A 26,784-nucleotide genomic window follows, 5' to 3' on the forward strand; every position below is an offset into this window, starting at 1 on the left:
TTGAAACATTTTAAACCTGAAAAATAAACAATCATTTAATGTTGAAAAATATACATACACATATGTATATATGCATAACTACACATCTGTATATATTTCTAGCTGTGTTACTAGGTACATAAAATTTAGAATTATAATGTCTGTACAGTGAATTTAACCTTTTTGTCATTTGGAAAAGTCCTCTTAGGTCTAATAAAGCAGTTTGACTTAAAGTCTATTTCATGTGATTTTAGTGTTTTCTGTATTTACATTAAATGTGTCTTTTGTATACATACATATTTTTAAATCTGGTCTGTCAGTTGTCTTTTCATTAGATTATTTAGTCTATTAATATTTCATGTACTTGCCAGTGTATTGGAATTCAAATATGCCATGTTTCTTTTTGTTTTTTTTATTTGTCCCATCTGCTCACTGTTCCCTTTTTGCAGTCTTCTTAATTATGTTTTATTCCATTCCCTCCATTTTTTAAATGATTACGCTAGAGATTAAAACATGAATTCCTTGACTTACTAAAGTCTAATATAAAGTAGTGTTTTTTTTTCATTGTCCATTACTGGACAATGAAAGACCTTTAGAATGCTTTCATTCCAAGTACCTCCCCCCTTCCTTTTGTATTATAGTTTGTGTCATCTTAATTTTTTACATATTTAATATCCTTGAAAACATTATTATTATTTTCTATATTTAACATTATTGTAGGTTTACCTTCATATTTACCTGTTCTTAATGCACTTCATTCTGTCCTGTATTGTCTACTTCCACTTAAGGTCATTTTTCTTCCACCTAAAGAATTTCCTTTAGGTTTATGGCGATACCACCCTGAATGCACCCAAGCTCCTCTGATCTCAGAAGCTAAGCAGGGTCCGGGCTGGTTAGTAGTTGGATGGGAGACTGCCTGGGAATATTGGGTGCTGTAGGCTTAAAACAGACAAAAAATAATAATTTCCTTTAGTAATTTAACGTATCATTTTTCTTCCTATACATTATGCCATAAGATGCACCTTTTGGTATAAGATTTATTTAAATGAGGACTTCTTGCTGCTGAATTTTTTCAAATTTTATCTAAAAATGTATTTATTTTATCTTTTGCTGTTGAAGGATATATTCACTGCATATAGAATTCTAGTCAGGGTGATTTCTTTTTCCCTACCACTTTGAAGATATCAGTTCTTCTGACTTCTGTTGTTTCTGTTGAGAATTGAACTATAGGCTTATTGTTTTTCCTTTGAAGTTAGTTATGTGCCTTTTTCCCCCCCTCTGGCTGCTTTTATAATTTCTAGTTGTCTTTGATTTTGGGCAATTCTGTAATGATGTGTCGTGATCTGATTTTGTTTGTAATTATTGTCCCTGGGGTTTGTAGTGATTTTGAATCATGGTTGGATATTCTACTATCTCTTCAAACACACTTCCGTCGCCTTCAGAGTTCCAATGCATGTGTCACAGACCTTTCCACCATGTCCTCCCATATGTGTCTTAGGTTCTTTTTGTATATTTTACCCATTTTTGTCTTTTGGTTAAGCTTCTAGTTTATAATTCAGTCTTTACTTTAAACATTAAACCCTTTCAGTGTATTCTAAATTTTAATTATTGTGTTCTTCAGCTCTAAGGTTTCCATTTATAGTTTTCCTTCTTTGCTGAAAGTCTCCACCTTGTCATTTAACTCATGGAATGTATTAATTATGGTTTTATTTAGTTTTGTTTCATTTTGTTTTATTTTTTGAGACAGAGTCTCACTCTGTCACCCTGAATAGAGCACTGTGGCATCACAGCTTACAGCAACCTCACACTCTTGGGTTTGAGTGCTCTTCTTGCCTCAGTTTTCTGAGTAGCTGGGACGATAGGCTTAAGCCACTATGCCCAGCTAGTTTTTTTTTTGTTTGTTTGTTTTTCCTATTTTTAGTAGACATGGGGGTCTTGCTCTTGCTCAGGCTGGTCTTGAACTCCTGAGCTCAAGCAGTCCACCCACCTTGGCCTCCCAGAGTATTAACATTACAGGCGTGAGCCACCACACCCAGCCTAATTATGATTATTTTTAAGTCCATGTTTACCAACTCCAATAACTGGGTATGTTGTGTATTTGGTTCTATTGTCTATTTTTTCTCTTGCTCTTTAGTCAGCTGTTGTCTTCCTATAGCAGTGGTTCTCAACCTTCCTAATGCCGCAACCCTTTAATACAGTTCCTCATGTTGTAGTGACCACAAACCATAAAATTATTTTCGTTGCTACTTCATAACTGTAATTTTGCTACTGTTATGAATTGTAATGTAAATATCTGATATGCAGGATGTATTTAGGTGACCCCTGTGAAAGCAGAGCAATATGAATATATTAATGTAGAAAAATGAGGTCTACTTTAAGGTTTGTGTTGTAATGTGAAAAATATTGGGGATCTCAGTGGTGCCTGTCTTTCCCTATTTTACTAAGTGCTCATGTTTTCCTTATTGAGATGAATGAAACTAAGGAATTTGCTTGTTTAGTGCATTAAATGAATTCACCTGCTCTAAGTTTGTTTCATTGGTTAGCAGATAAATTGTGTTTCTTTTTGGATTTAAGGCTTTATTTCTTCAAATTTGCTTTTTTTTTTGTACATTTGCAGAGGGTGCTCGAGAAGAAGACCTAGATGCTGTGGAAGCTCAGATCGGTTGTAAGCTTCCTGATGATTATCGATGTTCGTATCGTATCCACAATGGGCAGAAGTTAGTGGTTCCTGGGTAAGGTGGTCAATATTTTGGTTATTTATTTACTTATGTATTTTGAGACAGGGTCTTGCTTTGTTACCCAGGCTAGAATGCGTCATCATAGCTCACTGCAACCTCAACCTCTTAGACTCAGGCAATCCTCCTGCCTCCATCTCACTAGTAGCTAGGACTACCGGCCCACACTACCATGCCTGCTAGTTTTTCAGTATTTTGTAGAGGTGAGGTCTTGCTCTTGCTCAGTCTGGTCTCCAACTCCTGATCTTCCCACTGTGGCTTCCCAAAGTACTAGGATTACTTGTGTGAACACACCTGACCTGTTTTGGTTATTTTTAATGATGTCGTTTATTTTCTAGAATGAAAGTAAATAAATTCTATTTAAATAAATTATATTTGTATTTGCCCTTAACAAATTAAAGAAGTTTAGGAATTCTGTGTTCCTCCTTAAGTCAAGATATAGAGCTTGAATTAGATTTTACCAAAACAAATATGTCTCATAAAAACATTTCTATTAACACATCCCTATAGTTAAAATGAAGTCTGATCGGGGATGGGGGCTATGGGACATAGGGTAGCAGCATGGGTAGTATATTTTAACAAAACTATTTTCCTGTTGTAGCCAGGTAAATTATTTTAGGAGTTTGATGCAAATTCTGTCTACTAAACATGTAAAAAGCAATTTATTCAGAATTATCAATACATACATGAAAGAAATAAATTTTTGTCATATTCAAGCGCAGCCAGTAATTGAATGGTCTTTTTATAATTTCTAAAAGAGGAAGTATTCACTGTGCTACTTTTGGTAAAAACAGACCATGCAGCAGCCATCAAAATTCACTTAAAGTTATAGAAGATATATTCTTTGGATGGCTTTACTTCTTTTGTACTTTTACACCATTAAACTATTTCAGGGACATAGTGTTTGTGAAATGCTAATAAGAATTTAGGGAGAACATTGCATTGTTCATGGAACCTGTTGTCCCTTTGTGTGTGAGGAGTCATGTGAGGCTCTGTTACAATTTCAGATCAGGGCTAAATGAGTACAGGAAATCCCAGAAGTGATCATATTGCAATCACAAAGTGGTATTCAGAAATCAAATATTGGGCATAGGTCAGAAGTGGAAGTTAGTTAGGACTAGATAAGGCTAAGTTATTGGCTGTTTTTTCCTAGTCTTTTTTATTAAACTGAAACTTGACATAGTTGAAAAATTATCATACTTCAAGAGCATACAGGAGAGAACTTTGTTAAAAGAGTTGCCCAGAACCGATGTGACAAACAGGTCATGAATTTCAGCACAGGGATTTTTATCTATACATGGTCCAAGCATTGAAACTTAGGACAGGAATCTTGTCAAGGACCAACAGGGAGTCCTTGACACCTGTATTGCTAACATGTATATGCAATAAGATTAATTTGTACTTCACACATTCCAAGTTTGTAAAAATTTGGACAAGGTTTAGATTGATTTACATTTTATAGTGTCTGGTTGCATAGAGTAAGCTAAAGGTTGTATCAAAATAAAGGTATTGGAGAATTTACCCCGTTAAATATTAAATTAGCTATACATACATGGGTAGCAAGACATTGGCAAATCAATATATTATAGCAAGACAGATTCTTAAAAAAATAAAACTATTTCTTTTTAAAAGGCTGACATTTAGACATTTTAGACAAAAATTTTTAATTTAAATCAGAATCTTTTTCCCAAAATAGTTTGAATTTAATATATAGAAATTATATGTTTTGGGTATTCCCAGTTTAGAATTGTCATATTAATTAATATTTATACAGTTGTCAATATGAAATTATTATTCACTGAGAAGATGAAGCACAGCTGTGTATTCTTACATTTTTGAGTCTGTATTGTCCTCAGGTTATTGGGAAGTATGGCACTGTCTAATCACTATCGTTCTGAAGATTTGTTGGACGTCGATACAGCTGCTGGAGGATTCCAGCAGAGACAGGGACTGAAATACTGTCTCCCTTTAACGTTTTGCATACATACTGGTTTGAGTCAGTACATAGCAGTGGAAGCTGCAGAGGGTCGAAATAAAAATGAAGTTTTCTACCAGTGTCCAGTAAGTAGGAAGTGTCTAAATGTGGCTTTAAGATGTGTTCTGATGATTGTATAAATGTGCGCATTAGGTATTTCAGGGTTGTAGAATGGATATAGAACCTTATGTATTTTAATTATAGACCAGTCTGGAAGCTAGAGCATTAATGTTCCAAACATAATGGCCTGGAATGCCAAAGGAAGATGTTACCGACTGGGCAGACAGTGCAAACCAGAGTGTACATGCAGAGGGAGAGCTGTGGTTTGTGTTCAGGTATTTAAAGTTTTAGGAAGACTAATGAGGAGCTTTTTGTTACAGTATTTAATTGTAATATATGTTTCTAACTTTCTGAAAATTTAGCTTTTGAACATCCTTTGATTGAAGCTTTAAGTACAATAGAAACTTTTTTAACTCTCTCAGTAGATATTTGATTTGTTGAAAACTATGATTCCTAGAGGCCATTCTCTTAAGTGAAATTTCACAAGAATGGAAAACAAACATCACATGTATGCTGTACTAAATTGCAACTAGTAGTTCAACAACCTAATGCTCTCAACCACGTTGCATTATGTGAGAATAATGCACTGAAGTTCAAGTTGAGGGGAGGGAGGTAAGGCCTTTGATGGGTACATTGCAGCGTATGTTGCACGATTCCTGGGTGAAGGACACAGCTACAACTCGGACTTTAATCTTATAAAAGCAAACTGTGTAACCAAATTACACCCATATTAATCTGAAATTTTAAAAAATGTAGATCCTTTTTAGGAGAATTTTATGGTTGTTATATAACCACGGAAAATGTCATAGTATTGGTTTTATTTTTATTTCTTTAGTTCTCAGTAGTTCCTTAGTTACGTGGCCTCTGCCTTCATTTTTGCCTGGTTGTGAAGTTTTTACTTAAAAAAGGAATTTAAAATACAAAATATTTTCAGAGTTAACTTGAGATATGTGACTCCATATAACACTTTTAATATTTAAAGAGCTTTCTTAGCTTTTAATTTTTTTTTTTTGTTATTGTTGGGGATTCATTGAGGGTACAATAAGCCAGGTTACACTGATCTGAGCTTTTAATTTTTTTCAAGCTTTTTCACGTGGTTTATCTCATTTTTTACTTTATATCTCTCTAAGATTGGTGGGATGGTGGCTTGGTCTTTCCACTGACCAAGAGGTGTAACTAACAAAGAATTGTTCAGGTCTCTTGACACTGAATCCCAGACCCTCTCCTCTAGGATAATAAGCCGTATATTTTCTTGCCCCAGTTTTCTAATTGTTTTCTTTTTTTTTGATAACAGAGTCTCACTTTGTCGGCCTCATAGAGTGCCGTGGTGTCATAACTCACAGCAACCTCAAAATCTTGAGTTCAAGCAATTCTCTTGCCTTAGCCTCCCAAGTAGCCGGGTCTACAGGCACCTGCCGCAACGTCCTAGCTATTTTTAGAGGCAGGGGTCTTGCTCTTGCTCAGTCTGATCTTGAACTGGTGAGCTCAGGCAATCCACTCACCTCAGCCTCCTGGAGTGCTGGGATTATAGGCGTGAGCCACCACACCCAGCCTCTAATTGTTTTCTTGAAGGATAATTTCCTAGTATAATAGCACTACATAAGTGTTTAACTTTTGAGGAGGGTCTGACTCTTCTAAAGACTTTATAGAAAGAGCCTTAAACATAGAAATCATAAGGTCAGGAACATAAAAGTGTGGGGAATATCTGACACATCTTACAAAGTGTCAATATCTGACATTGGTTGGAACACTTAGGTTTGTTTTTATTTTTATCTGTTTTGCCTTGTCTCCAGAGAAAGATACGAATAAGGAACAGTGAGAAATTAAGTAGAATGTATTCTCATCAGTTGTATTCTTTTTCTTACCTAGGATCAAATGGCTCGGAATCCAGCTGCCATTGACATGTTTATCACAGGTAGGACAAGAAAAAGTCTTTTTTTTTTTTCTTTTTCCTTCTTCGTCCAGATTAAAAAAATTAAGGTGTTCAGATCCTGATGCCCTGTGCCTGCTTACTACTGGTCGCCGGTGCTCGCACATGAACTTGTGGGCATCCAGTCAGATCTCCACCCAGTTGCTCATCAGAATGAACAGGGGCGCCAGCAGTAAGGCCACCATGAAAATGGTGATGAACCTAAACTGCAGCACTGTGAGGCCCCCTCCCCTTGCTGTGCCAGTCTCCCAAGGGCCCCTCTCCTTCTCAGGGCACACAGTCATCCTTACATGTTCATCCTTGGTCTCTGGAATCCCCCTCCCTCCACAAAATCGTACTAGAAAGTCCTCCATTTACAAAGCTCTTTCCTGTTCAACATCTCATAATCCTTTCAACTCTCTGAGGGAGTATTATCATCCCCATTTACAGATGCGGAAACTGAGCCCCAACCCTGTCTCCTGAATCCCATGCAGGGCTTTTTTCTTGCTTTGCTCACATAAAAGCCCTTCCTACAGCAGACACAATGTACCTTGGTTGGGGCTTAGGAGCAGCCCAGGGGTGACCCCCCACCTCCCCACCAGCGCATGAAGCTGGCCACCTACTCCTGCCACCCACGCTGACCTCTACCAGACCTGAGAAAGGGATGGCCCTTCACCCTCCCCCAAGAGCCAGCTACCCAGGGGTACTCAACCTTCTCATTCCTTGTGCTGAGCAACGTGCTGCTCTGACCAGGCTATCCCACAAACCTGAAAGCCCACTGCCTCTGTTGAACCTCCCTAACTGGAGCCAAGCTGCAGCTAAACTCCATGCTCAGGCTGCTCCCCTCTGCTACCTTGCTCCTGATCCTCTGGCCTCCCCATCACTGAGAGCTAACCCTGCTAACAGCTAATGAAAGGCCTTGCTCACCACCCCGAAACTTTCTCAGGCCTACTAGGAACATGGCCTATATCTCCTGCTCAACCCGTGACTCGCCAGCAGGAAGATTGGAGTCATGTGCTGGTGAATGGGCTCTCTTGGTGAACCTCCCTCCCATTCTGCCAAATGATAGTGGCATTACACGATAACATCACCTACTGGGACTCCAACCATTCCTGATGCCTCAACAAAGATTGGAAGCTCCTGGGGGGCAGAGACCAGCTCTGGTCCATTTTTGTGTCCCCAGCACCCCACCCAGGGTATACAGCAGGAAGTCTCCCCCAAAAGATGGTGGTAAACTCAAACTACAGCTCTGGGAGTTGATGCTGTCGGGCCTGGGACCACTCAGTGAGGGCCAAATGGAGGACCAAATGCAGAGATTAGATTTTCACTCTTCCCAGTGATTTTCTGGTAGGTTACAATTGAGAAAACTCTAACTCAGGGAAATCAAGACCCAGTTTCAGTTTGGTGGCTCATGCCTGTAATCCTAGCAATCTGGGAAAGACCCAGCTGGAAACATCTCTTGAGATCAGGAGTTTGAGACTAGCCTAAGCAAAGTGAGACTCTGCCTCTACTAAAAATAAAAAAATTAGAAAAAATAAATTAAGGTGTTAAAAACTTTTTCAGTTACTTGAGCAACTGGCAATTTTATACTTGTATTTCTTAAGGTTTGCTGGTTTATAAGGTACTGTATCTAGGTACTCATTAGAACAGCTCCTGTATATTGTTTGAATTTTTTTCTATTTGGAAAAAAGTCAATCCCTGTACATTCTTTGCTCCCAGGACTCTTCTGTGGAACATTGACAGGCATAGATTTGCTGTGAATGTGTATAGTTCCCTTAACACACATGCATTTTCCATCAATCCCATTATTTATAATTGAAGATAAAGATATATAAAGCAACTTTATACTTTTTCTCTGCTTATGCTGTAGTTAAGATATTGATAAATTACATTAGAGACTTCAGAAGCAACAGTCTTCACAGACCAGTGTAAACTGTGTGCTTCATGAACTCCTTGGTACAACTGTTTTTTTCTTGGCCTTAAATATTTCTTACAGGTTTTTGAGAACCCTTCAGTTTGTATGCAAGTGCAACCTTTTGCTGTTCATCCAGTCTTGCCTTGCTTATGTTTTGCTCGCTTAAGAGAAGCTTCCTGACTATCCATTCTGCTTTTTAAAGGCATTGCTGGCACATATTAAACATTCCCATATATTAATAACAAAGGGTCCTTATAGGCTCAGGCCATCTGTATTTAATTATATCTTCTTACTAGAAATTTGAACACTGTATCCGTCTCCATTTGCTTCATACTTTGGCACATTCCATGTTATAGTGTACTCTACAATATCAAAAAGATCTCACCCCTACCTAGTCAGTTATAGGAAGCCTTTAAATTTAGGCCCTACCTTCAGCTCACTCTGACTCATGTGGTCTCAGTTTCCAAGTTAAGCATCCTCCGGAGGCTATGCCTTGCTCATTGCCCTCACTGGCATTTTCTGTGCAGCACACTCTGTCAGAGATGATCGCTGTGGCGCTAGTCCAGGGGTGCTACTCAGTTTATAGACTAAAGGCTGCCTGAATACTAAGGTAAGCTGCCGGCTAGACCCTGTTAGTTTCTTTTTTTTAGTGTGATGCTCTTCTGACATGCTGTGGGAAACTTCACCACTATAGCAGAGTAATAAAGTCTAGTAATACCATTCTAGTACCTAGGATTTCTCCTAGAGTTGGAGAACAAAACAAAAGATTTGAAATACGCTGAGAAAAAATGAAGTGGCAAGTTAATGATGGGAGGACTAAAGAGAAAGCAGCTTCCTTTAACCTATCTTGATTAAAACCTAAATACTTTCAGAGATATCAGAGATTCTAAATAATGGGTTTACTTTAAAAGGTAAATTATCTTGCAGTGTGTAAATTGCATCTTGATTCAGCCTAATTTTACTCTCTTAGAATTTTTGGTAATATACAAGATGGCATCTGCTGGTGTTCAGTGAGTTATTAGTAGATATTAAAATAGCTAAGTGAGGTGACTCATACCTATAATCTTAGCACTTTGGGAGGCTGAAGCCAGAGGATTGCTTGAGGGCAGGCCCAAGCAAGAGCGAGACCCACATCCCTACAAAAAACAGAGAAATTAGCCAAGCATGGTGTTACATGCCTATAGTCCCAGCTATGCAGGAGCCTGAGGCAGGAGGATCAATCGAGCCCAGGAATTTGAGGCTGCAGTGAGCTATGATGAGGCCACTATACTCTAGCCTGGGCAACAAAGTGAGACTCTGTCTCCAAAAAACATTAAGAAAACTGGAATCTATATTTAATAGTGAATGCTGCCTATTCTGTCCTCATTCTTAAAGAACACACTATTAAGGTATATGAAAATACATTACACCAATTTCTTTTTTATGCAAATTATAAATAAGAATAAGTAAGAAATTTATTTTTACTTGTATAACATTTTATTTCATGAAGTATACAAAATAATTTTTTAAACTCTTCAGAGAAATTACTACCCTGTTTGCCCGAAAATAAGACAGTGTCTTATTTTAAGGTATACTCCCAAAGATGTGCTAGGTCTTATTTTCAGGGGACGTCTTATCTTTCCTGTAAGTAGGTCTTATTTTTGGAGAATGTCTTATTTTCGAGGAAACAGGGTAGTTCTAAAAATACAAAGTTATACCTTTTATAAATATTAATGATGTTATTTATGTAGCTGTTTATTATTTCACTCAAAATGGATAAATGTCAGTGAACTTTGAGAATAATAGCATTTAATCAATAATGAATCAGGAGCCGGGGATGGTGGCTCACTCTTGTAATCCCAGCACTTGGGGGGCTGAGGCTGGTAGATTGCCTGAGCTCACAAGTTCAAGACCAGCCTGAGCCACAGTGAAACCTACCCCCCACCCTGGCTCTAAAAATAGCTGGGCGTTGTGGCCAGTACCTATAGTCCCAGCTATTAGGAGGCTGAGGCAAGAGAATCGCTTAAGCCCAAGAGTTTGAGGTTGCTGTGAGCTGTGATGCCTGGCACTCTACTGAGGATGACAAAGTGAGACTGTCTCAAAAAAAAAAAAAAAGAGTCAGAATGGGCCATTACTAGATACTGTTAAAAACAGCTGTTAAAGTTTACTTTCTCTCCATTGATGCCTTTCAAAGTTTAAAGCTTTATACTTGCAGATACAAGCCAAACTGTACCTTCTATCATTCCCCCAGTAGAATAATTAGTTATTATTAAATTATTAAATTTAGTTATTAAATTATTAAAATACTATAAATTTAATCTCTGATCTTCAGTGTGGCAGAGTCCAGGAACTGGATTAATTGAAACCAGATTACAAAGACATTTATTGAACAACATTAATTAAGGGGCTGTATGTGCTCGGCTGAGATATATTAAATAATGGGGGTCTGATAAACAATTCATGTGTGTATTTGTTATTGATCTAGTCACTACCTCACAAATGTATGTTGAAGTAATTCTTTCCTGCACTGAACTGGTCACAGAGAATATGGAAGGACCAGTGTGTAACTGACTGTATAGTGGCGTGCAGATTGACCACCGTGGGAATGGCCTGAAGAACAGAGCTCCACAGTGCTGTGTCCCTGGAGGATGTCCAGACTGAGCCTGGCTTCAGTCAAAATTTTGTGTTTGAGTCAGGATGTACCTGGAGCAGGGATGTGCCCTGAACGTCAGAGAATAGGTGCTGATATGTTGCTTGTAGTTTATTCCTCATAAACATAGCTGTATCTCCTTCGTTTTATGTGTTCTATAAATTATAGATAAAAGGCTTTTCTCTCTTATACCAGAAAAAAATAAAAGTTTAAAATAGATTATTTATTGTAAGTGTAAAAAAATAGTTTGGAGGTTGAAGGATTCCTTAGTAATGGTTGAGGAGAAAGAAAGGGGGGAAATTCCTGGGCCGTGCCTGTGGCTCAAGGAGTAGGGCTCCGGTCCCATATGCCGGAGGTGGCAGGTTCAAACCCAGCCCCGGCCAAAAACCACAAAAAAAAAAAAAAAAAAAAGAAAGGGGGGAAATTCCAAAAAAAATATGATTGATAGAATTGAGAATAGAAATTGACCTGATAAAGTATTAGTAGAATTATATCTATAAATGTTTCTAGTTTTGTTAGAAACTTAAGTATGGAGAAATTACTCTTATATCCTTGTATAGATTTTCTGCATAGATTTTTACAAAAACTTTTCTTTTTTTCTCCCTTTCCTGGTTTACAGGTGCTACTTTTACTGACTGGTTTACTTCTTATGTGAACAATGTCGTTTCAGGTGGCTTTCCTATCATCAGAGACCAAATTTTCAGGTATTTCATTTGGGGCTTTTTGGATTGAAATGATTATAAATCAGAAAAAAAATCCATCAGTCACAAATCATGAAATGATATTTCCTAAGAAGTTTAATAACAGGACCTCTCATTGTCTTAAATCTCACTATTTTATTCTCACTTCAAAACCAAAACATCCAAACACTTAAACAGCTGATATATTTCTTATTGTGAAGAAGCAAGAGAAAAAACATGCTAATTTAAAAGCTTTGGCTTTATAACAGTTATATATTTTCTTTTTGGAAAAAACAAAATACTGTTTGCCAAATGATACATTTATCGTGAGTAGTAAATTAGTAGCTATTAATTCCTAGCAAATATCATTTATTATCTCTAACTGAATTTTCAGGTATTGTGGATAGTATTAGAGGTAATATTGGGTCACAATACCCTGGTTGGCAGAAACGATAGATTAATTATTTAGAGGCTTCTGAGAACAATGTACTAAAACATTTTTGTTGTCAGAGCCACCATTTAGCAGGTATAGCTGGGTTTTCAGATGTCTCAAAAGTTTCTGAATCTCTGAAAACTGAGACAAACCCTGTTTCCAAACTAATCAGCAATCTATTATTTGAGCAACCAATTATTAAACCTTGCTGTAAATTACTGATCCAGAGTCACCAAGGTTTTCTAATTTGTTTCTAGTTTTCTTTAAATTTAGTAGAACTAAGATTTTTCATCTTAAAGTATAAGCTATTTTGCATTATATCTTTTACCTGAAGCTAGTTGATTTAAAAGTGTTTAATTTTTTAAATTCCTAGATATATTCATGATCCAGAGTGTGTTGCAACAACTGGGGATATTACAGTTTCAGTTTCCACATCATTTCTGCCAGAACTTAGCTCTGTACATCCACCCCACTATTTCTTCACATATCGGATCAGGTGAGAATTTTAAATGGGGTCGCCTTTCAGTTAAGAGTGGGATATATCCTATGACTGTATTGCTGTTGTCCCTTTGGTGTTACTTATAACATACTTTTTTAAAGAGCTTGTTGCTTAAGTTTAGGGAAAGGTGGAAACATTTTATACAACATAGTGTTCATAAAGAACCTTGACTTCACATTAACCTCTAAGTTATTTAAGTTATTTCTTACAGATATTCTTGGGTATAAAGTAATATACCAGATACCATGGGAAGTGGACTACTTAAGTTGTAATCATCATCAGAGCTCTAAGTTGTAGCATTCTAGAAGCTATCAAATTGCCAAAGATAAAACCATGCATTTTATAGTTTGTATACAGCCAGGGCAATTTTTAATAATAAAAACAAAGTTGGAGGCATCACTCTATCAGACTTTAGGTTGTATTACAAGTCCACAGTGATCAAAACAGCATGGTATTGGCACAAAAATAGAGATAAAGACATATGGAACCAAATAGAAAACCAAGAGATGAAGCCAGTCTCCTACAGCCATCTGATCTTTGATAAACCAAACAAAAGCATACACTGGGGAAAAGAATCCCCATTCAATAAATGGTACTGGGAGAACTGGATAACCACATGTAAAAGAATGAAACTGGACCCACACATTTCATCACTCACAAAAATTGATTCAAGATGGAGAAAAGATTTAAATCTAAGGCATGATAAAAAATCCTAGGAGAGAGTGTGGGAAGAACTCTTGAAGTTGTCAGCCTTGGGAAGTATTTTATGAAGACTTCAATGGCAATTGCAACAACAAAAATAAACAAATGGGACTTAATTAAACTGAAAAGAGAACACAACAACTAAAGCAAATAGACAACCTTCAGAATGGGAAAAGATATTTTTGCATGTTATGAATCTGACAAGGGCTTATAACTGGGATCTATAGAGAACTCAAGTTAATCAACAAAAAAAGAACAAACCTATCTATCACTGGGTAAGAGACATGAGCAGAACGTTCTCTGAGGAAGACGAATGGCTGACAAACATATAAAATGCTTATCACCCCTAATCTTCAGAGAAATGCAAGTCAAAACCACGCTGAGATATCACCTAACCCCAGTGAGAATAGCTCACATCACAAAGTCCCAAAGGTGCAGATGCTGACATGGATGTGGAGAGAGGGGAACACTTTTATTAATGTTGGTGGGACTGCAAATTAATATAGCTTCTTTGGAAAGAAGTATGGAGAATTCTCAAGAACTCAAATTAGACCTCCCATTTGATCTGGGCACTTCTACTACTAGCTAGGCATCTACCCAGAAGAAAAAAATATCATTTTATCATAAAGACATTTGCACTAGATTATTTATTGCAGTTCAATTTACAGTTGCCAAGATTTGGAGACAAACTAAATGCCCATCAACCCACAAATAGATTAACAAACACACACACACACACCACGAATACTATCCAGCCATAAAAAAGATGGTGACTTCACATCTTTTGTATTAACTTGGATGGATTTGAAACACATTCTTCTTAGTAAAGTTTCACAAGAATGGGAAAGCAAATATCCAATATACTCATTACTGATAGGAAGCCAGTAGACGATTTAAATTCAAGTTGGAGGAAAGGGGAGGATAGGAGGGAATTGGTATGCTCCCACATAATGGGCACAGTGTAAGGGTATTGATTGGCACACAGTTTGGGTGCAGGACACAACTACAAAAGGGGCTCTACCTAATAAATGCAAATATTGTAACCTAGTTGTTTGTACCCTCACATTAACCTGAGATTAAAAAAAAAAAAAAAACACTAAGAGAGAAAAAATAGATTATCAACAAAGGAAGGCCAATTATGTGATCAGAAAATTTCTTAACAGAAAGAAACTGAAGCCAAAAAAACAGGAGACCATATCTGTAACAAAGGAAAAATAACTCTCAGTTCAAATACCATGTTTCAATAAAATGATATATCTCCAAGATAAAGATCTATATATGTAAAATAAATCTAATATCTATTAAATAAGTCCAAGGTAAGTGTACAATAAAAACTTTTTCAGACATCAAAAAACGTATGTTTTAAATTTCATCTGGCCTCTCTGTATTCAATTAAATATGTATTGAGCACTTTGCTTATGTATGTCAGACGTGATGCTAGCCATCAGATTTTATTAAATAAGAAACAAATGTTTTAAACTATTGAAATCTTTGTGCGGTGACATAAAGATAACTCATTGCTTTAAGGAATTAAGGATGCTTTGTTTCAAAAATACTTTATATATTTTACAATATGTTTCTATATGTGTATATATATTTAAATACGTATGTATTCATATATGCATACAAGAAGTATTTTAGTAATATATACTTACCAAGAAGCATCGTAGGATTTTGGTATTGTATATAGCCTTTCATATGTCCAGTATAGATGTTTTTTGTTTTAATTGTTAAATGTGTATCCTGTCTAGAATTGACACATGCTTAAAATAAAAACACCTACACGTGCCATGCTTATAGAATACTCAGAGTAAAAATAAGAAAACGGAAGATTTCTAGAGAAAGGGAGAAATGTCAAAATGTAATGCCAGTAATTGGTGACATTTTGTCTTATGCTTTCTAGAAGCTACTGGAAAAAAGTGAAGAAAAAAAGGGGAAAAAAAGACTATCAGTTCCTTAGAAGCTTTTCATAGCACTGTATTCTAGAAAGCATGTGACAAGCTGATCTTTATTTGCATGGCAAAAGTATGTTGCCCTTTTTGACTGTCAATAAAAAGGGAAAGATCAAGGCAGTCAGGGAGCGCGGCCATTTGGAAGCTCCTGGCTGGTGAATAAAGCCCTTCCTCTTATAAAAAAACAAAAGTATGTTGCCCTTTCTGATGTTGATCTTGATAGGACACCAAATGCATAAACTGAATGAAAGTATTTCTGTGGGGAAAACTAAGCAAATTAAGCTAGCATCTTTGAGAACTTAGAAAAATAGAAAGCTAGGGCAGTGCCTGTGGCTCAAAGGAGTAGGGCGCCGGTCCCATATGCGGGAGGTGGCAGGTTCAAACCCAGCCCTGGCCATAAACTGCAAACAAACAAACAAAAAAAAATGGAATGGGCGGCGCCTATGGCTCAGCCCGAGGGTGGCGGGTTCAAACCCAGCCCCGGCCAAACTGCAACAAAAAAATCGCCGGGCGCTGTGGTGGGCGCCTATAGTCCCAGCTGCTCGGGAGGCTGAGGCAAGAGAATCACGTAAGCCCAAGAGCTGGAGGTTGCTGTGAGCCGTGTAACGCCACGGCACTCTACCGAGGGCAGTGAAGTGAGACTCTGTCTCTACAAAAAAAAAAAGAAAACTACAATAATTTTGGGTTAGGTTTCTTAATTTTCTTTGGAAATTCCCTGTTATAGTATTAGCCTGGATAATATATACTTTTTAAGCAATAGAAAACAAAACAAAATTACAGATTTTTATTTTTACCTCCTCACTCCTCTCCAGGATTGAAATGTCAAAGGATGCACTTCCTGAAAAGGCTTGTCAGTTGGACAGCCGCTATTGGAGAATAACGAATGCCAAAGGTGATGTAGAAGAAGTTCAAGGACCTGGAGTAGTTGGTATGTAACCCAAGATATATGAACTAATTATTTAGAAGAAATTTTATACTTTGTGTCATAACTAGAATGTAGATTGTTATCTTATTTTAGGCCCTTAAACATTAGCTTTTCTAAATTATAGCAAACTCTTATCTTGGGGATTGATTTCCCTTTCTGTGGGTCACCTGGGGTTCTGTTTTTATTTCATGTGTTCTTTATTTTTTTATTATTTTTTTTTTTTTTGTAGAGACAGAGTCTCACTTTATGGCCCTCGGTAGAGTGCCGTGGCCTCACACAGCTCACAGCAACCTCCAACTCCTGGGCTTAAGCGATTCTCTTGCCTCAGCCTCCTGAGTAGCTGGGACTACAGGCGCCCGCCACAACGCCCGGCTATTTTTTTGTTGCAGTTCAGCCGGGGCCGGGTTTGAACCCGCCACCCTTGGTATATGGGGCCAGCACCTTACCAATTGAGCCACAGTCATTAGCATTTCTGTGGGTTAGAAAGCATGAGGCAGAAAGAGAAAATAAATTTACTAGTCATCATTTTTGAAGTTTGAGGGGAAATGTTAAAATTAACGGCACAGCACATTGTACCTACTCAATATCTATGGGATAAATGAATGAAACAGGGATGTTATCCTTTAGTAAGAAAAAATCAGGATTATTATTGCCTAAAATATTTGGTAATTGAGAACCAGCAGAGTTATGGTTAAGATACTAAGCTACAAATAGGCATAAATAGATAAGGAAAACCTGTGTTATGCCCCTGAGAAATTACTTCATTTCTCTGATCTTCATCTTTAAAATATAATTATAATATCAAGCTAAAGAATTTATGAGAATTAATAAAATAATTTATTAAAAATGCTTAGAAGAGTTTAGTGAATGTTAGCTGCTATTGCTATAATGAATAAATCTCAACTTTGCTTTAAAAAAGTAATGGAACAGATTTTTATCATTTAATTCTGATCATCGGCTTGGTGCCCGTAGCACAGTGGTTATGGCGCCAGCCACATACACAGAGGGTGGCAGGTTCGAATCCAGCCTGGACCAGCTAAACAACAATGACATCTGCAACAAAAAATAGCCAGGCGTTGTGGTGGGCACCTGTAGTCCCAGCTTCTTGGGAGGCTGAGGCAAGAGAATCACTTAAGCCCAAGAGCTGTGATGTCATGGCACTCTACCAAGGGCAACATGAGACTCTGTCTCAAAAAAAAAAAAAAAAATATGATTATCATTGTCATTCAAATTTTTAAAAAATTATGAATATCTTAAGTTTCTGACCCCTCAGATTCTTCAAGTGGGATTATGTGTTCCAGGAAAATAACATATTTAAGCTGTGTACTTCTATTATCAATTCTGAGGCAAAACCTTTGGTTTAAAGTTTTCTGAATTTATTTATTTTTTATTATTATTATTTTTTTTTGTAGAGACAGAGTCTCACTTTATGGCCCTCGGTAGAGTGCCGTGGCCTCACACAGCTCACAGCAACCTCAAACTCCTGGGCTTAAGCAATTCACTTGCCTCAGCCTCCCGAGTAGCTGGGACTACAGGCGCCCGCCACAACGCCCGGCTATTTTTTGGTTGCAGTTTGGCTGGGGCCGGGTTTGAACCCGCCACCCTCGGTATATGGGGCCGGCGCCTTACCGACTGAGCCACAGGCGCCACCCAGTTTTCTAAATTTATTACAATGAATATATTCATGTTCTACATGTTTACGTAATGAATTTTTCCTGGACTTGAGGATCTAGTGCTGAGGAACTCTATTAAGGCTATAATTCTTTTTCTGCCCTTCCCATTGGTATAAGGACTCTTTTTCTTACTGCCATTTGTCTGGTCGGAATGTTCAGGATGCATCTTCACAATTTTACGTTTTAGTTTCTCGCTACCTTTTTTTTTTGAGACAGGGATCTTGCTATGTTGTCCAGGCTGGTTGCAAATTCCTGGACTCAAGCAATCCTCTTACTTCAGCCTCCTTCATGTATTAGTTTCATAGTATTAGTATGAGTAACTGGGATTACAGGCATATATCACCACACCCAGCTGTTCTTGCTACTTTAAAAATATTTACATTTCCCTTATCTCTTTTTGAACTAGTGTCTGTAATGCCTTTTATTACTCTTGTCTTAAAGGTTGTGTCTTCAGTGCCCTCGAAGCACTTTGAAAAAGAAAATGTGGCTGTTGTATTGTGTTTTACTAGATATTTCCCATCGTCTACATTGTAGAGAATTTGAGGAATACGAAAAAACATTAGGAGGAATAAAATACCTGTGTTCATAATGCCATCACTGTTAACATTTTGTTGTATTTCCTTTTAGATTTTGTTTCTAGCTGTGCATTTACTTTTATATAGTTTACATAATCCCATAGAGAACATGCCATATTTACTGTAATAAAGAACTGAATATTATACTTTGGTTTATTGTTACTATTTTCCCCTACAGGTGAATTTCCAATCATCAGCCCAGGTCGAGTCTATGAATACACAAGCTGTACCACATTCTCTACAACATCAGGATATATGGAAGGATACTATACGTTCCATTTTCTTTACTTTAAAGACAAGATCTTTAATGTTGCCATTCCCCGATTCCATATGGCATGTCCAACATTCAGGGTTTCTATTGCCCGATTGGTAAGTTAAATTTTCCTCTAGTGCTGATTTACATGACTTTATAGAATTAACACCACCAAGGATCTTTATTGATTAGGCAGACAAGTGGTTTATAAATATGTTCCAGAAAACCCTAGAGATTTTGAGGATGTGTCTTGTGGGTCACATGAATATGTTAGGGAGAGATGGACAACAGGTAAAGAGGGTTCCCTGCTGTCCAGCCAGAGAAATTCTACTTTATCTGTTTTAAGATTCAGCTTCTTTTCTACTGTTCCCAAAACAGTCCTATGACCTAAATCAGGGGTCCTCAAACTTTTTAAACAGGGAGCCAGTTCACTGTCCCTCAGACCATTGGAGGGCCGGACTATAGTTTAAAAAAAAAAAAAACTATGAACAAATTCCTATGCACACTGCACGTATCTTATTTTGAAGTAAAAAAACAAAATGGGAACAAATACAATCACACCGCCTCATCTGGCCTGCGGGCCGCAGTTTGAGGACCCCTGACCTAAATGATTAGAATTAGTTTTATTTCATCAAGACTGGGAAAACAATTTCTTATAGTGTTTTTGCTAAAACTCTCAATTTAATGTAAGATGAACTAATATCCTATAAAGATTGTTACAAAGAGAATTTAATGTATAGGTGTGTACTTTGAGCAGATCATTTCTCAAGTCAGCCAGGTATATCCTTAAAAGTCTCATTTTTAGGGTTACCTTGTGACAAGTGTAATAGTGATCCTGATCTTAAGGACCATAGAATGGTTAAAAGAAATTATGAAGCCCCAGGAATATGAGAGAAATAAAATATAAATTGTATACCCAGAATGCAATTGAGTTGTAGGCATTGAATGTTTGGAAAATGCCTCTCACTTCTAAAATGACCCTGTTTGGGGCAGTGCCTGTGGCTCAAAGTAGTAGGGCGCTGGCCCCATATACTGGAGGTGGCAGGTTCAAACCCAGCCCCAGCCAAAAACTACAGATAAATAAATAAATAAATAAAAATAACCCTGTTTGGTAGGTCTAAACTAAGGCTGGAAGAAGGGCATGATATTAATCTGATCCAGAGTTGAGTTGGGAGAGATGATAACAAAACTTTAGGCCAATAGCGAAAAAGATCTATAGTCTGTATTTAGAAGTGAAATTTTAGCTTCTTTCCTAATGGAAGAAGAATGCTAGAAACTATGTATTTCTAATACTGGCAGTCCTATAACAGACTTCCATTTTTGACTGGCCCACTATCTGCATGGGACTGGTATAGTCTAACCCTGAAATGTTTGATATTATTCATCAGTGAAGTTATCTGGGGCTGGAGTTCTCTTTGTGGGAAAATTTTGAAATGTGAATTAGTTTTTAATATTCATACTTTCTATTTTTTCTTGTTTCAGTTTTGGTAATTTGTGCCTTTCCAGAAATTTGTCCATTTCATCTAATGTTGAATTTATTGGCATAAAGTTATTGACAGTATTCCTTTGATATCCTTTTAATGGCTACAAGAGCTGTAGTCATATGTCCTCTTTTGTTCTTAATATGCTAATTTATATCTTTTCTTTTGTTCATTGCTTTAGCTAGGAATACTTTTATTGATCATTTAAAGCAGCGGTCTCAACCTGTGGGTCGCAACCCCTTTGTAACAATGAAAATACATCGCGGCACTATGAAGGTTGAGAACCACTGATTTAAAGGAATAACTACTTTAATTTCACTGACTTTATTTCTTGCTCATTTTCTATTTCATTGATTTCTGCAATTATCTTTATTTCTCTTCTATTTACTTTGGGTTTAATTTGCTTTTCTTCTAGCTTTTTAAGGTAGAAATTTAGATTGTTGATTTTAGACCATTCTTGTCTCTAAGCACTGTATTGGCTACGTTTCATAAATTTTGATATGGTATCTTTTTATTAACATTTAGTTCAAAATAGTCTTAGATTTCCCTTGTAATATAATTTTACTATGACTTTTGTAGAAATGTATTGATTTCTGAACATTTGGGGATTTTTCAGTTATATTTTGGTGGCTGATTTCTAATTTTATTGTGGTAGAGCATTTGCTCTGTATGTTACAAATTCTTTTAAATGTTTTATGGCCTGGCATTATGGTGTGTCTTGGTAATTGGTCCTTGTGTATTTGAAAAGAATGTATATTCTGCTATGGGGGGGGGGAATATCGTTCTGTAAGTGACAGTTCAAATTGGTCGACAGTGTTTTTCAAGTCTTCTGTTTTTTTGTTTATTTTGGTCTCTGTACTATTACCTACTGAAAGAAAATTGTTGAAATCTGCAAGTATACTTACAGTTTTGTCTATTTATCTTTTTAGTATATTATATTTGCTTCATGTATTTTGAAGCTCTATAATTGTATCCAAATATGCTTGGGATTATTATGTCTTTTTAATGATGTGATTCTTTTATTATTATGAAATCTCCCTCTTTATCTCTGGTAAGACTCCTTGGTCCTAAAATTCAAAGCATTGAGGTTTGTTTTGGCAGGTAACTGAGTTACTGTTGGGTCTGCTTGATCCTTCTGAGGCTTGTTTTTAATGTTTGCTAATAGGGGGTAATGCAGTCATTACTTAAGGATGGTAGTTCCCAACTCTTTAGTCTCTTGATTCCCCTAAACTCTGAAAACTTATAGAGGACTCCAAAAAACTTTTGCTTATGTGGGTTATATCAATATTTACCATATTAAAAATTGAAACTGAGAAATTTTTATAATATTTACTCAAGTGACAACAATAAACTCATTACATGTTTATCCCTCTCTAAACCATTTTCTTACTTGTTTATAGTTTTCATTTTCTATTAACCACAAATAAGCATCTAAAATCTTGACCTGCCTTGTGGAAACTGTTTTAAGGATGAGATACGAATAAAAAGAAATGAGAATTCTGGGCTTATTTCTTATCAATGTGGAAAAGGCAATGGGGGTTGGAATTTTTGACCTTTCATGTTAAAATATTAGTTTTCTTGATATGGAACTTGAGTTTTCTCCTTTTTCATTCTCTACCAGTCTAATTAATAAGTAGGCTTAATACTTCCTTTTCCTTTTTACGTTTTTTTTTTTAGAGACAGAGTTTCACTTTGTTGCCCTCGGTAGAGTGCTGTGGTGTCACACACGGCTCACAGCAACCTCCAGCTTCTGGGCTTAGGCAATTCTCTTGTCTCAGCCTCCCAAGTAGCTGGGACCACAGGCGCCCGCCACAACGCCTGGCTGTATATATATTTTTGTTGTTGTTGCTGCAGTTTGGCTGGGGCCGGGTTCGAACCTGCCACCCTCAGTATATGGGGCCAGTGCCCTACTCACTGAGCCACAGGCATTGTCCTGGAATGCCACTTTAAAATATACTTTTGGTTGGTCTTATGGTTTTCCTTGATGTGGGCAGCTTTAGAGGTTCCTGCCGCTAAAGTATTTCCATTCCTGTCTGTGTGTTCCTCTCTCTCCTCTGCTGTATGTGTATGTACACTTTTTTCTGAGCAATTTCTTTTTCTCTTTAGCTGCATTGATTTAACAGTTTTTCTTTTTTCTTCTTAATTAAGATAATTAGTAATCACACCACCTGAATATCATGTTTTAGGATTTCCTAAGTCTTCCCCCTTCCCACCTTTTGGACTGCCTCCTGAATTTTGAAGTCTTCATTCCTTAGACTAAACAAATATATCCAAAGATAAAAAGAATGTATTATCTTCTATCACATCGATGTATATTTTCTGATTGTTACTGTTGTTTGTGTTATAATAAATCCTAAATGTCTCAATTCCTTTCTCCTACATTAATTCATTTGCTTGATCAACAAATATTAAGTATTGTAGTAAACAAAAAATCAAAATCTCTGCCTTGGAATTTATATTCTAGCTGAAAGAAACAAACTGTAACAAATAAAAACTATGAATTTAATGTCAAACAGTAACAGGTGTTATGGAGAAAAATCAGAGTTAAAGGGGATAAGGAGCATCCTGTTGGGTTATTCAAATACAAAGATGTATCAGGAAAGGGCTTGGTGGCATTTAAGCTGAGATAGATGGAGAAGAGCGAGTCAGGTGGATATGTGGGGGAAGAACGTTCTAGGCAAAGAAGCAGCATGTGTGGAGGGCCTGATGCAATATTGTGCTTGCTGTGTTTGAACCAAGGAGGACAATGTAGCCAGAGCGCTGTGAACAAGGAGAGTGGTTGGAGATGAGAATAGAGGGGTGGTGTCGTGCTGGGTCATGCAATGCCATAAAAGTCTCAGCGGAAGGACTGGCTGGTTGTCATGTCCCACATTTCCCCATACTCCCACGTTACCACCTAGGTCCTCCTTGCTGTTCAGAATTCTGTCCAATGTACTAATTCCTCTCATTGAGTCTTTATTTGTGTGAGAGAGAACATTGATAGCAAAATAAGTCAAGACATCATTACAGACACTGCTTAAGTAGAATTGATGTTTCCTAGAGATGTTCAGATACTACACATTCAACATCACTATTGTCCTATTCTGAACACCTCCAACAAGTTAATTTAAAAGTAGAGCCCATCTTCCCTACAGTCTGGGCTGATCTTAGTGATAATGCTCCTGATGAATTGGCAAGGTGACACTGTGACTACTGAGTTGGGAAAAGGTAATATGCCATCAACCTGGAGTTCTTTCTCTCTTGGGACATATGTCTTTGGTATCCTAAGCCACCATGTAAAGAAGTCCAGCTACCATGAAGCCGCCATGCTGAAGAGACCTTGTAGAGTTACCATAGAGACAGAGGGAGATGCCAAGGTGCCCCAGGTGTTTCCATCTCCAGATGTTTGGATATCCCAGCCTGAGTACCAGATACGTGAATGCAGAAGCCTTTGCGATGACTCTAATCCTGCTACCAGCTGACTGCAGCATCATGAAAGAAGACTTAAGCCAGAACCACCCTATCAAGTATTCCCAAATATCTAGCTCATGTGAACCATGAGAGATAATAAATGGCTATTGTTGTTTTAAACCACTAAAAAAATAAAATAATTTTTTTAAAATAGAGGCTACTGATGGCTGAATTCAAATGATGTGTCTTTATACTAGGACATCAATAAAAATCTTTTAGACCTTTTGGCGACAGTGTCTACAAGTTACCAGAAGAGGTCATACTTGGTTAATATTTCACATCTTTCTGTGTGTATGTAGATAAATAAATATTATTTAATACATTAATATAAGTTCAGTAAAACTTTATCTTGGATTGTTAATAGTGGTCTGTTTACTACCTTGTATGAATTACTAACTACTGTATAAAAAATAAGTGTTGCCTTAATTAAATGTTTACCATTAAAACCATAATGAGCCAGGTACCATGATACCTATAGCCCCAGCTACTCAGGAGGCTGAAGGCAGGAGGAATGCTTGATCTCAGGAGTTGGAGGCCAGCCTGGGCAACATAGCAAGACTCATCTCTAAATAAATAAACAAATGAACAAATTAATGAAAATCTTTCATTTAAAACAACAAAGCTATACTGAGCATTATTTAACATGGAATACAAAATACACTCCAGATTCTTGCATCAGCATGTACATGATGAAAATAAACTGTAGAAATCTATGAAAAACTCCCATATGCCATGTCAGGTTTGGATTCTAGATAAATGGGAATTTACATTAAATAACTATAAAAAAATTGATAGATGCTCTTCTTATCAAAAGATTGTTTTCTCTCTCAAGGAAATGGGTCCTGATGAATACGAAGAGATGGAAGAAGAAGAAGAAGAGGAGGAGGAAGATGATGATTCGGCAGATATGGACGAATCAGATGAAGATGATGAGGAGGAGAGACGGAGGAGAGTCTTTGATGTTCCCATTCGCAGACGCCGCTGCTCGCGCCTTTTTTAGCAAGACTTCTGCTAACGGAAGCACTGGGATGATCATAGTCTGTTAAATGGATTTGTCAATAATGTAAATAATTGTTCTCAGCATATAGTAGGAAAACTAGCATGAAATACTGTTCCAGGCCCAGGGTTCTATGTGACATTACATTAGAAATTGGATTGTTTTGGTTTGCTTTGTGTTTTTGAGGTAGAGGAGGAAATGAGAATCTTTTTTTTCTGTGCAAGGAGTTAATGGAGGAATAGTTCTCTAGCTAAGGAATAGACATTTCTTTGTTTTAAAATATTTTCTACCTATAAAAATATAGAAATACAGAGGGAATTGTTTTGCATAAGGATTTAAATGAGCAAAAATACCTACACAAGGATAGAGAGAAACTATGTGACTGATTCTGTGAAAATACTTCTTGCAGTTCTAAGTTATTTAGAAATGAACAAAACTTGTAATTAGGCGGATCTATTTAGCGATTACTAATATTTTGTACTCACAGGAAACTAATTGACTAAATAACTTGAATGCTAGCAGTTTGACCTTTCTTAGACAATCTGTCCTTGAATTTAAAATGTTTTATCACTAAGACCTTGAATTTAAATTTTTGTCACTATAGCCTTGAATTTAAATCTTCAACTCTATGACCTTTATTATATTATTCACAGATGTGTCATTTTTGAAATGTAGCGTGTAAAAGTATGTAGTGTGCTGTTTAACAAAAGATTCTTCACTGGTCTCATGTGGTCTAAATTTGTAAATACTGCATCTGTTTGGTTTCTTTATACACTTGATTGTGTGTGATAAGTGACATGAATTTTATGTTAAGATTAAGTATGTTTTCCTGAAACATGAGGTTTTTTGTAATTATAGAATTGAGATTTAAGAATGAAATCCTTCAAGTGTTAAAAACTCACATTTTAAAACCAAATTTTGGTTCTGATCCTGTATTTTGTGTATGTGCCCATTTTCCATAAACTAATATTAATCACCCTTTGCTCTTAAGATGGGAGTTGGGATTGACTATTGTTGGCCTACTGCCAGAATGTAGCAGTCTCATTCAAAGTCATCTCCTGGTTTTGTACCCTCTTGTGTATTCCACTTTCCATTTTCCCCAAAGACCAGAGCCTGAGAGCAGCTGTAACCTGACAGCCAGGCTAAGTGGGTGCTGGGGGCACGAGGAAACCTTCCTACAGAAAGCTGCAGGAAGACTGGGGCAGGATTCAGGGTTAAGCAGCTGCCATCGGAGACCGTGATGGCAAACGTGTCCTTTCATATTTACATGTCAAAATGTTCTGAAATATACTAAATCAGTTTTCTTTCTTCTTGTTCATGTAATAAGAGTACTGTCAGGCTACCAAATCCTTCTATTATGGTCTTTTTTTTTTTTTTGGAGAGACAGAGTCTTAACTTTTATCGCCCTCGTGGAGTCACACAGCTCACAGCAACCTCCAACTCCTGGGCTTACACGATTCTCTTGCCTCAGCCTCCCGAGCAGCTGGGACTACAGGCGCCCGCCACAATGCCCAGCTATTTTTTTGTTGCAGTTTGGCCGGGGCCAGGTTTGAACCCGCCACTCTCAACATATGGGGCCAGCGCCCTACCCACTGAGCCACAGGCGCCGCCCTATTATGGTCATTTTTTAAATCAACTTTTTGTTTAGATTACTATAAAAAAAATACCTTAGACTGAGTAAATGTATAAACAGTACACATTTATTGCTCTGGGTTCTGGAGGCTAGGAAGTCCAAGATAAGTTGCCACCAGATAAGGTGTCTGGTGAGGCCTGCTCTCTGCTTCAAAGATGTGTGTGTGGTCATGCCTTGTTGTAGAAGTACCCAACAAGCTCTCCTCAGGACCTACTCAACTCCTAAAGTCCCACCTCTTAATACTTTATTTTAGGGATTAGGTTTCAGTACATGAATTTTAGGGGAACACATGCAGACACATAGAATCAATCCACTTACTCTTTGCATCT

The 26,784-nt window shown here is 37.2% G+C and overlaps 1 protein-coding gene across 3 annotated transcripts in view; it reads left to right on the plus strand.

Moving 5' to 3' along the window:
* Positions 1-25,747, plus strand: part of FBXO3 (F-box protein 3) — a 39,145-nt gene extending 13,398 nt beyond the window's left edge. For 2 of the 3 annotated variants that reach the window (XM_053562917.1, XM_053562918.1), the window contains exons 4-11: positions 2,597-2,711; positions 4,571-4,775; positions 6,619-6,664; positions 11,822-11,906; positions 12,689-12,811; positions 16,281-16,396; positions 18,820-19,010; positions 24,658-25,747. In XM_053562917.1, the coding sequence (XP_053418892.1) occupies positions 2,597-2,711; positions 4,571-4,775; positions 6,619-6,664; positions 11,822-11,906; positions 12,689-12,811; positions 16,281-16,396; positions 18,820-19,010; positions 24,658-24,825 (1,049 nt within the window). In that variant the 3' untranslated portion in view covers positions 24,826-25,747. Of the gene's footprint in view, positions 1-2,596; positions 2,712-4,570; positions 4,776-6,618; positions 6,665-11,821; positions 11,907-12,688; positions 12,812-16,280; positions 16,397-18,819; positions 19,011-20,376; positions 22,742-24,657 lie in introns of those variants that run through there. The other variant, XM_053562919.1, reaches the window with a different exon arrangement.
* Positions 25,748-26,784: the final 1,037 nt, after the last annotated feature.

Source organism: Nycticebus coucang, chromosome 14 (genome assembly GCF_027406575.1).
Source record: "Nycticebus coucang isolate mNycCou1 chromosome 14, mNycCou1.pri, whole genome shotgun sequence".
In the NCBI taxonomy this organism is placed as follows: domain Eukaryota; kingdom Metazoa; phylum Chordata; class Mammalia; order Primates; family Lorisidae; genus Nycticebus; species Nycticebus coucang.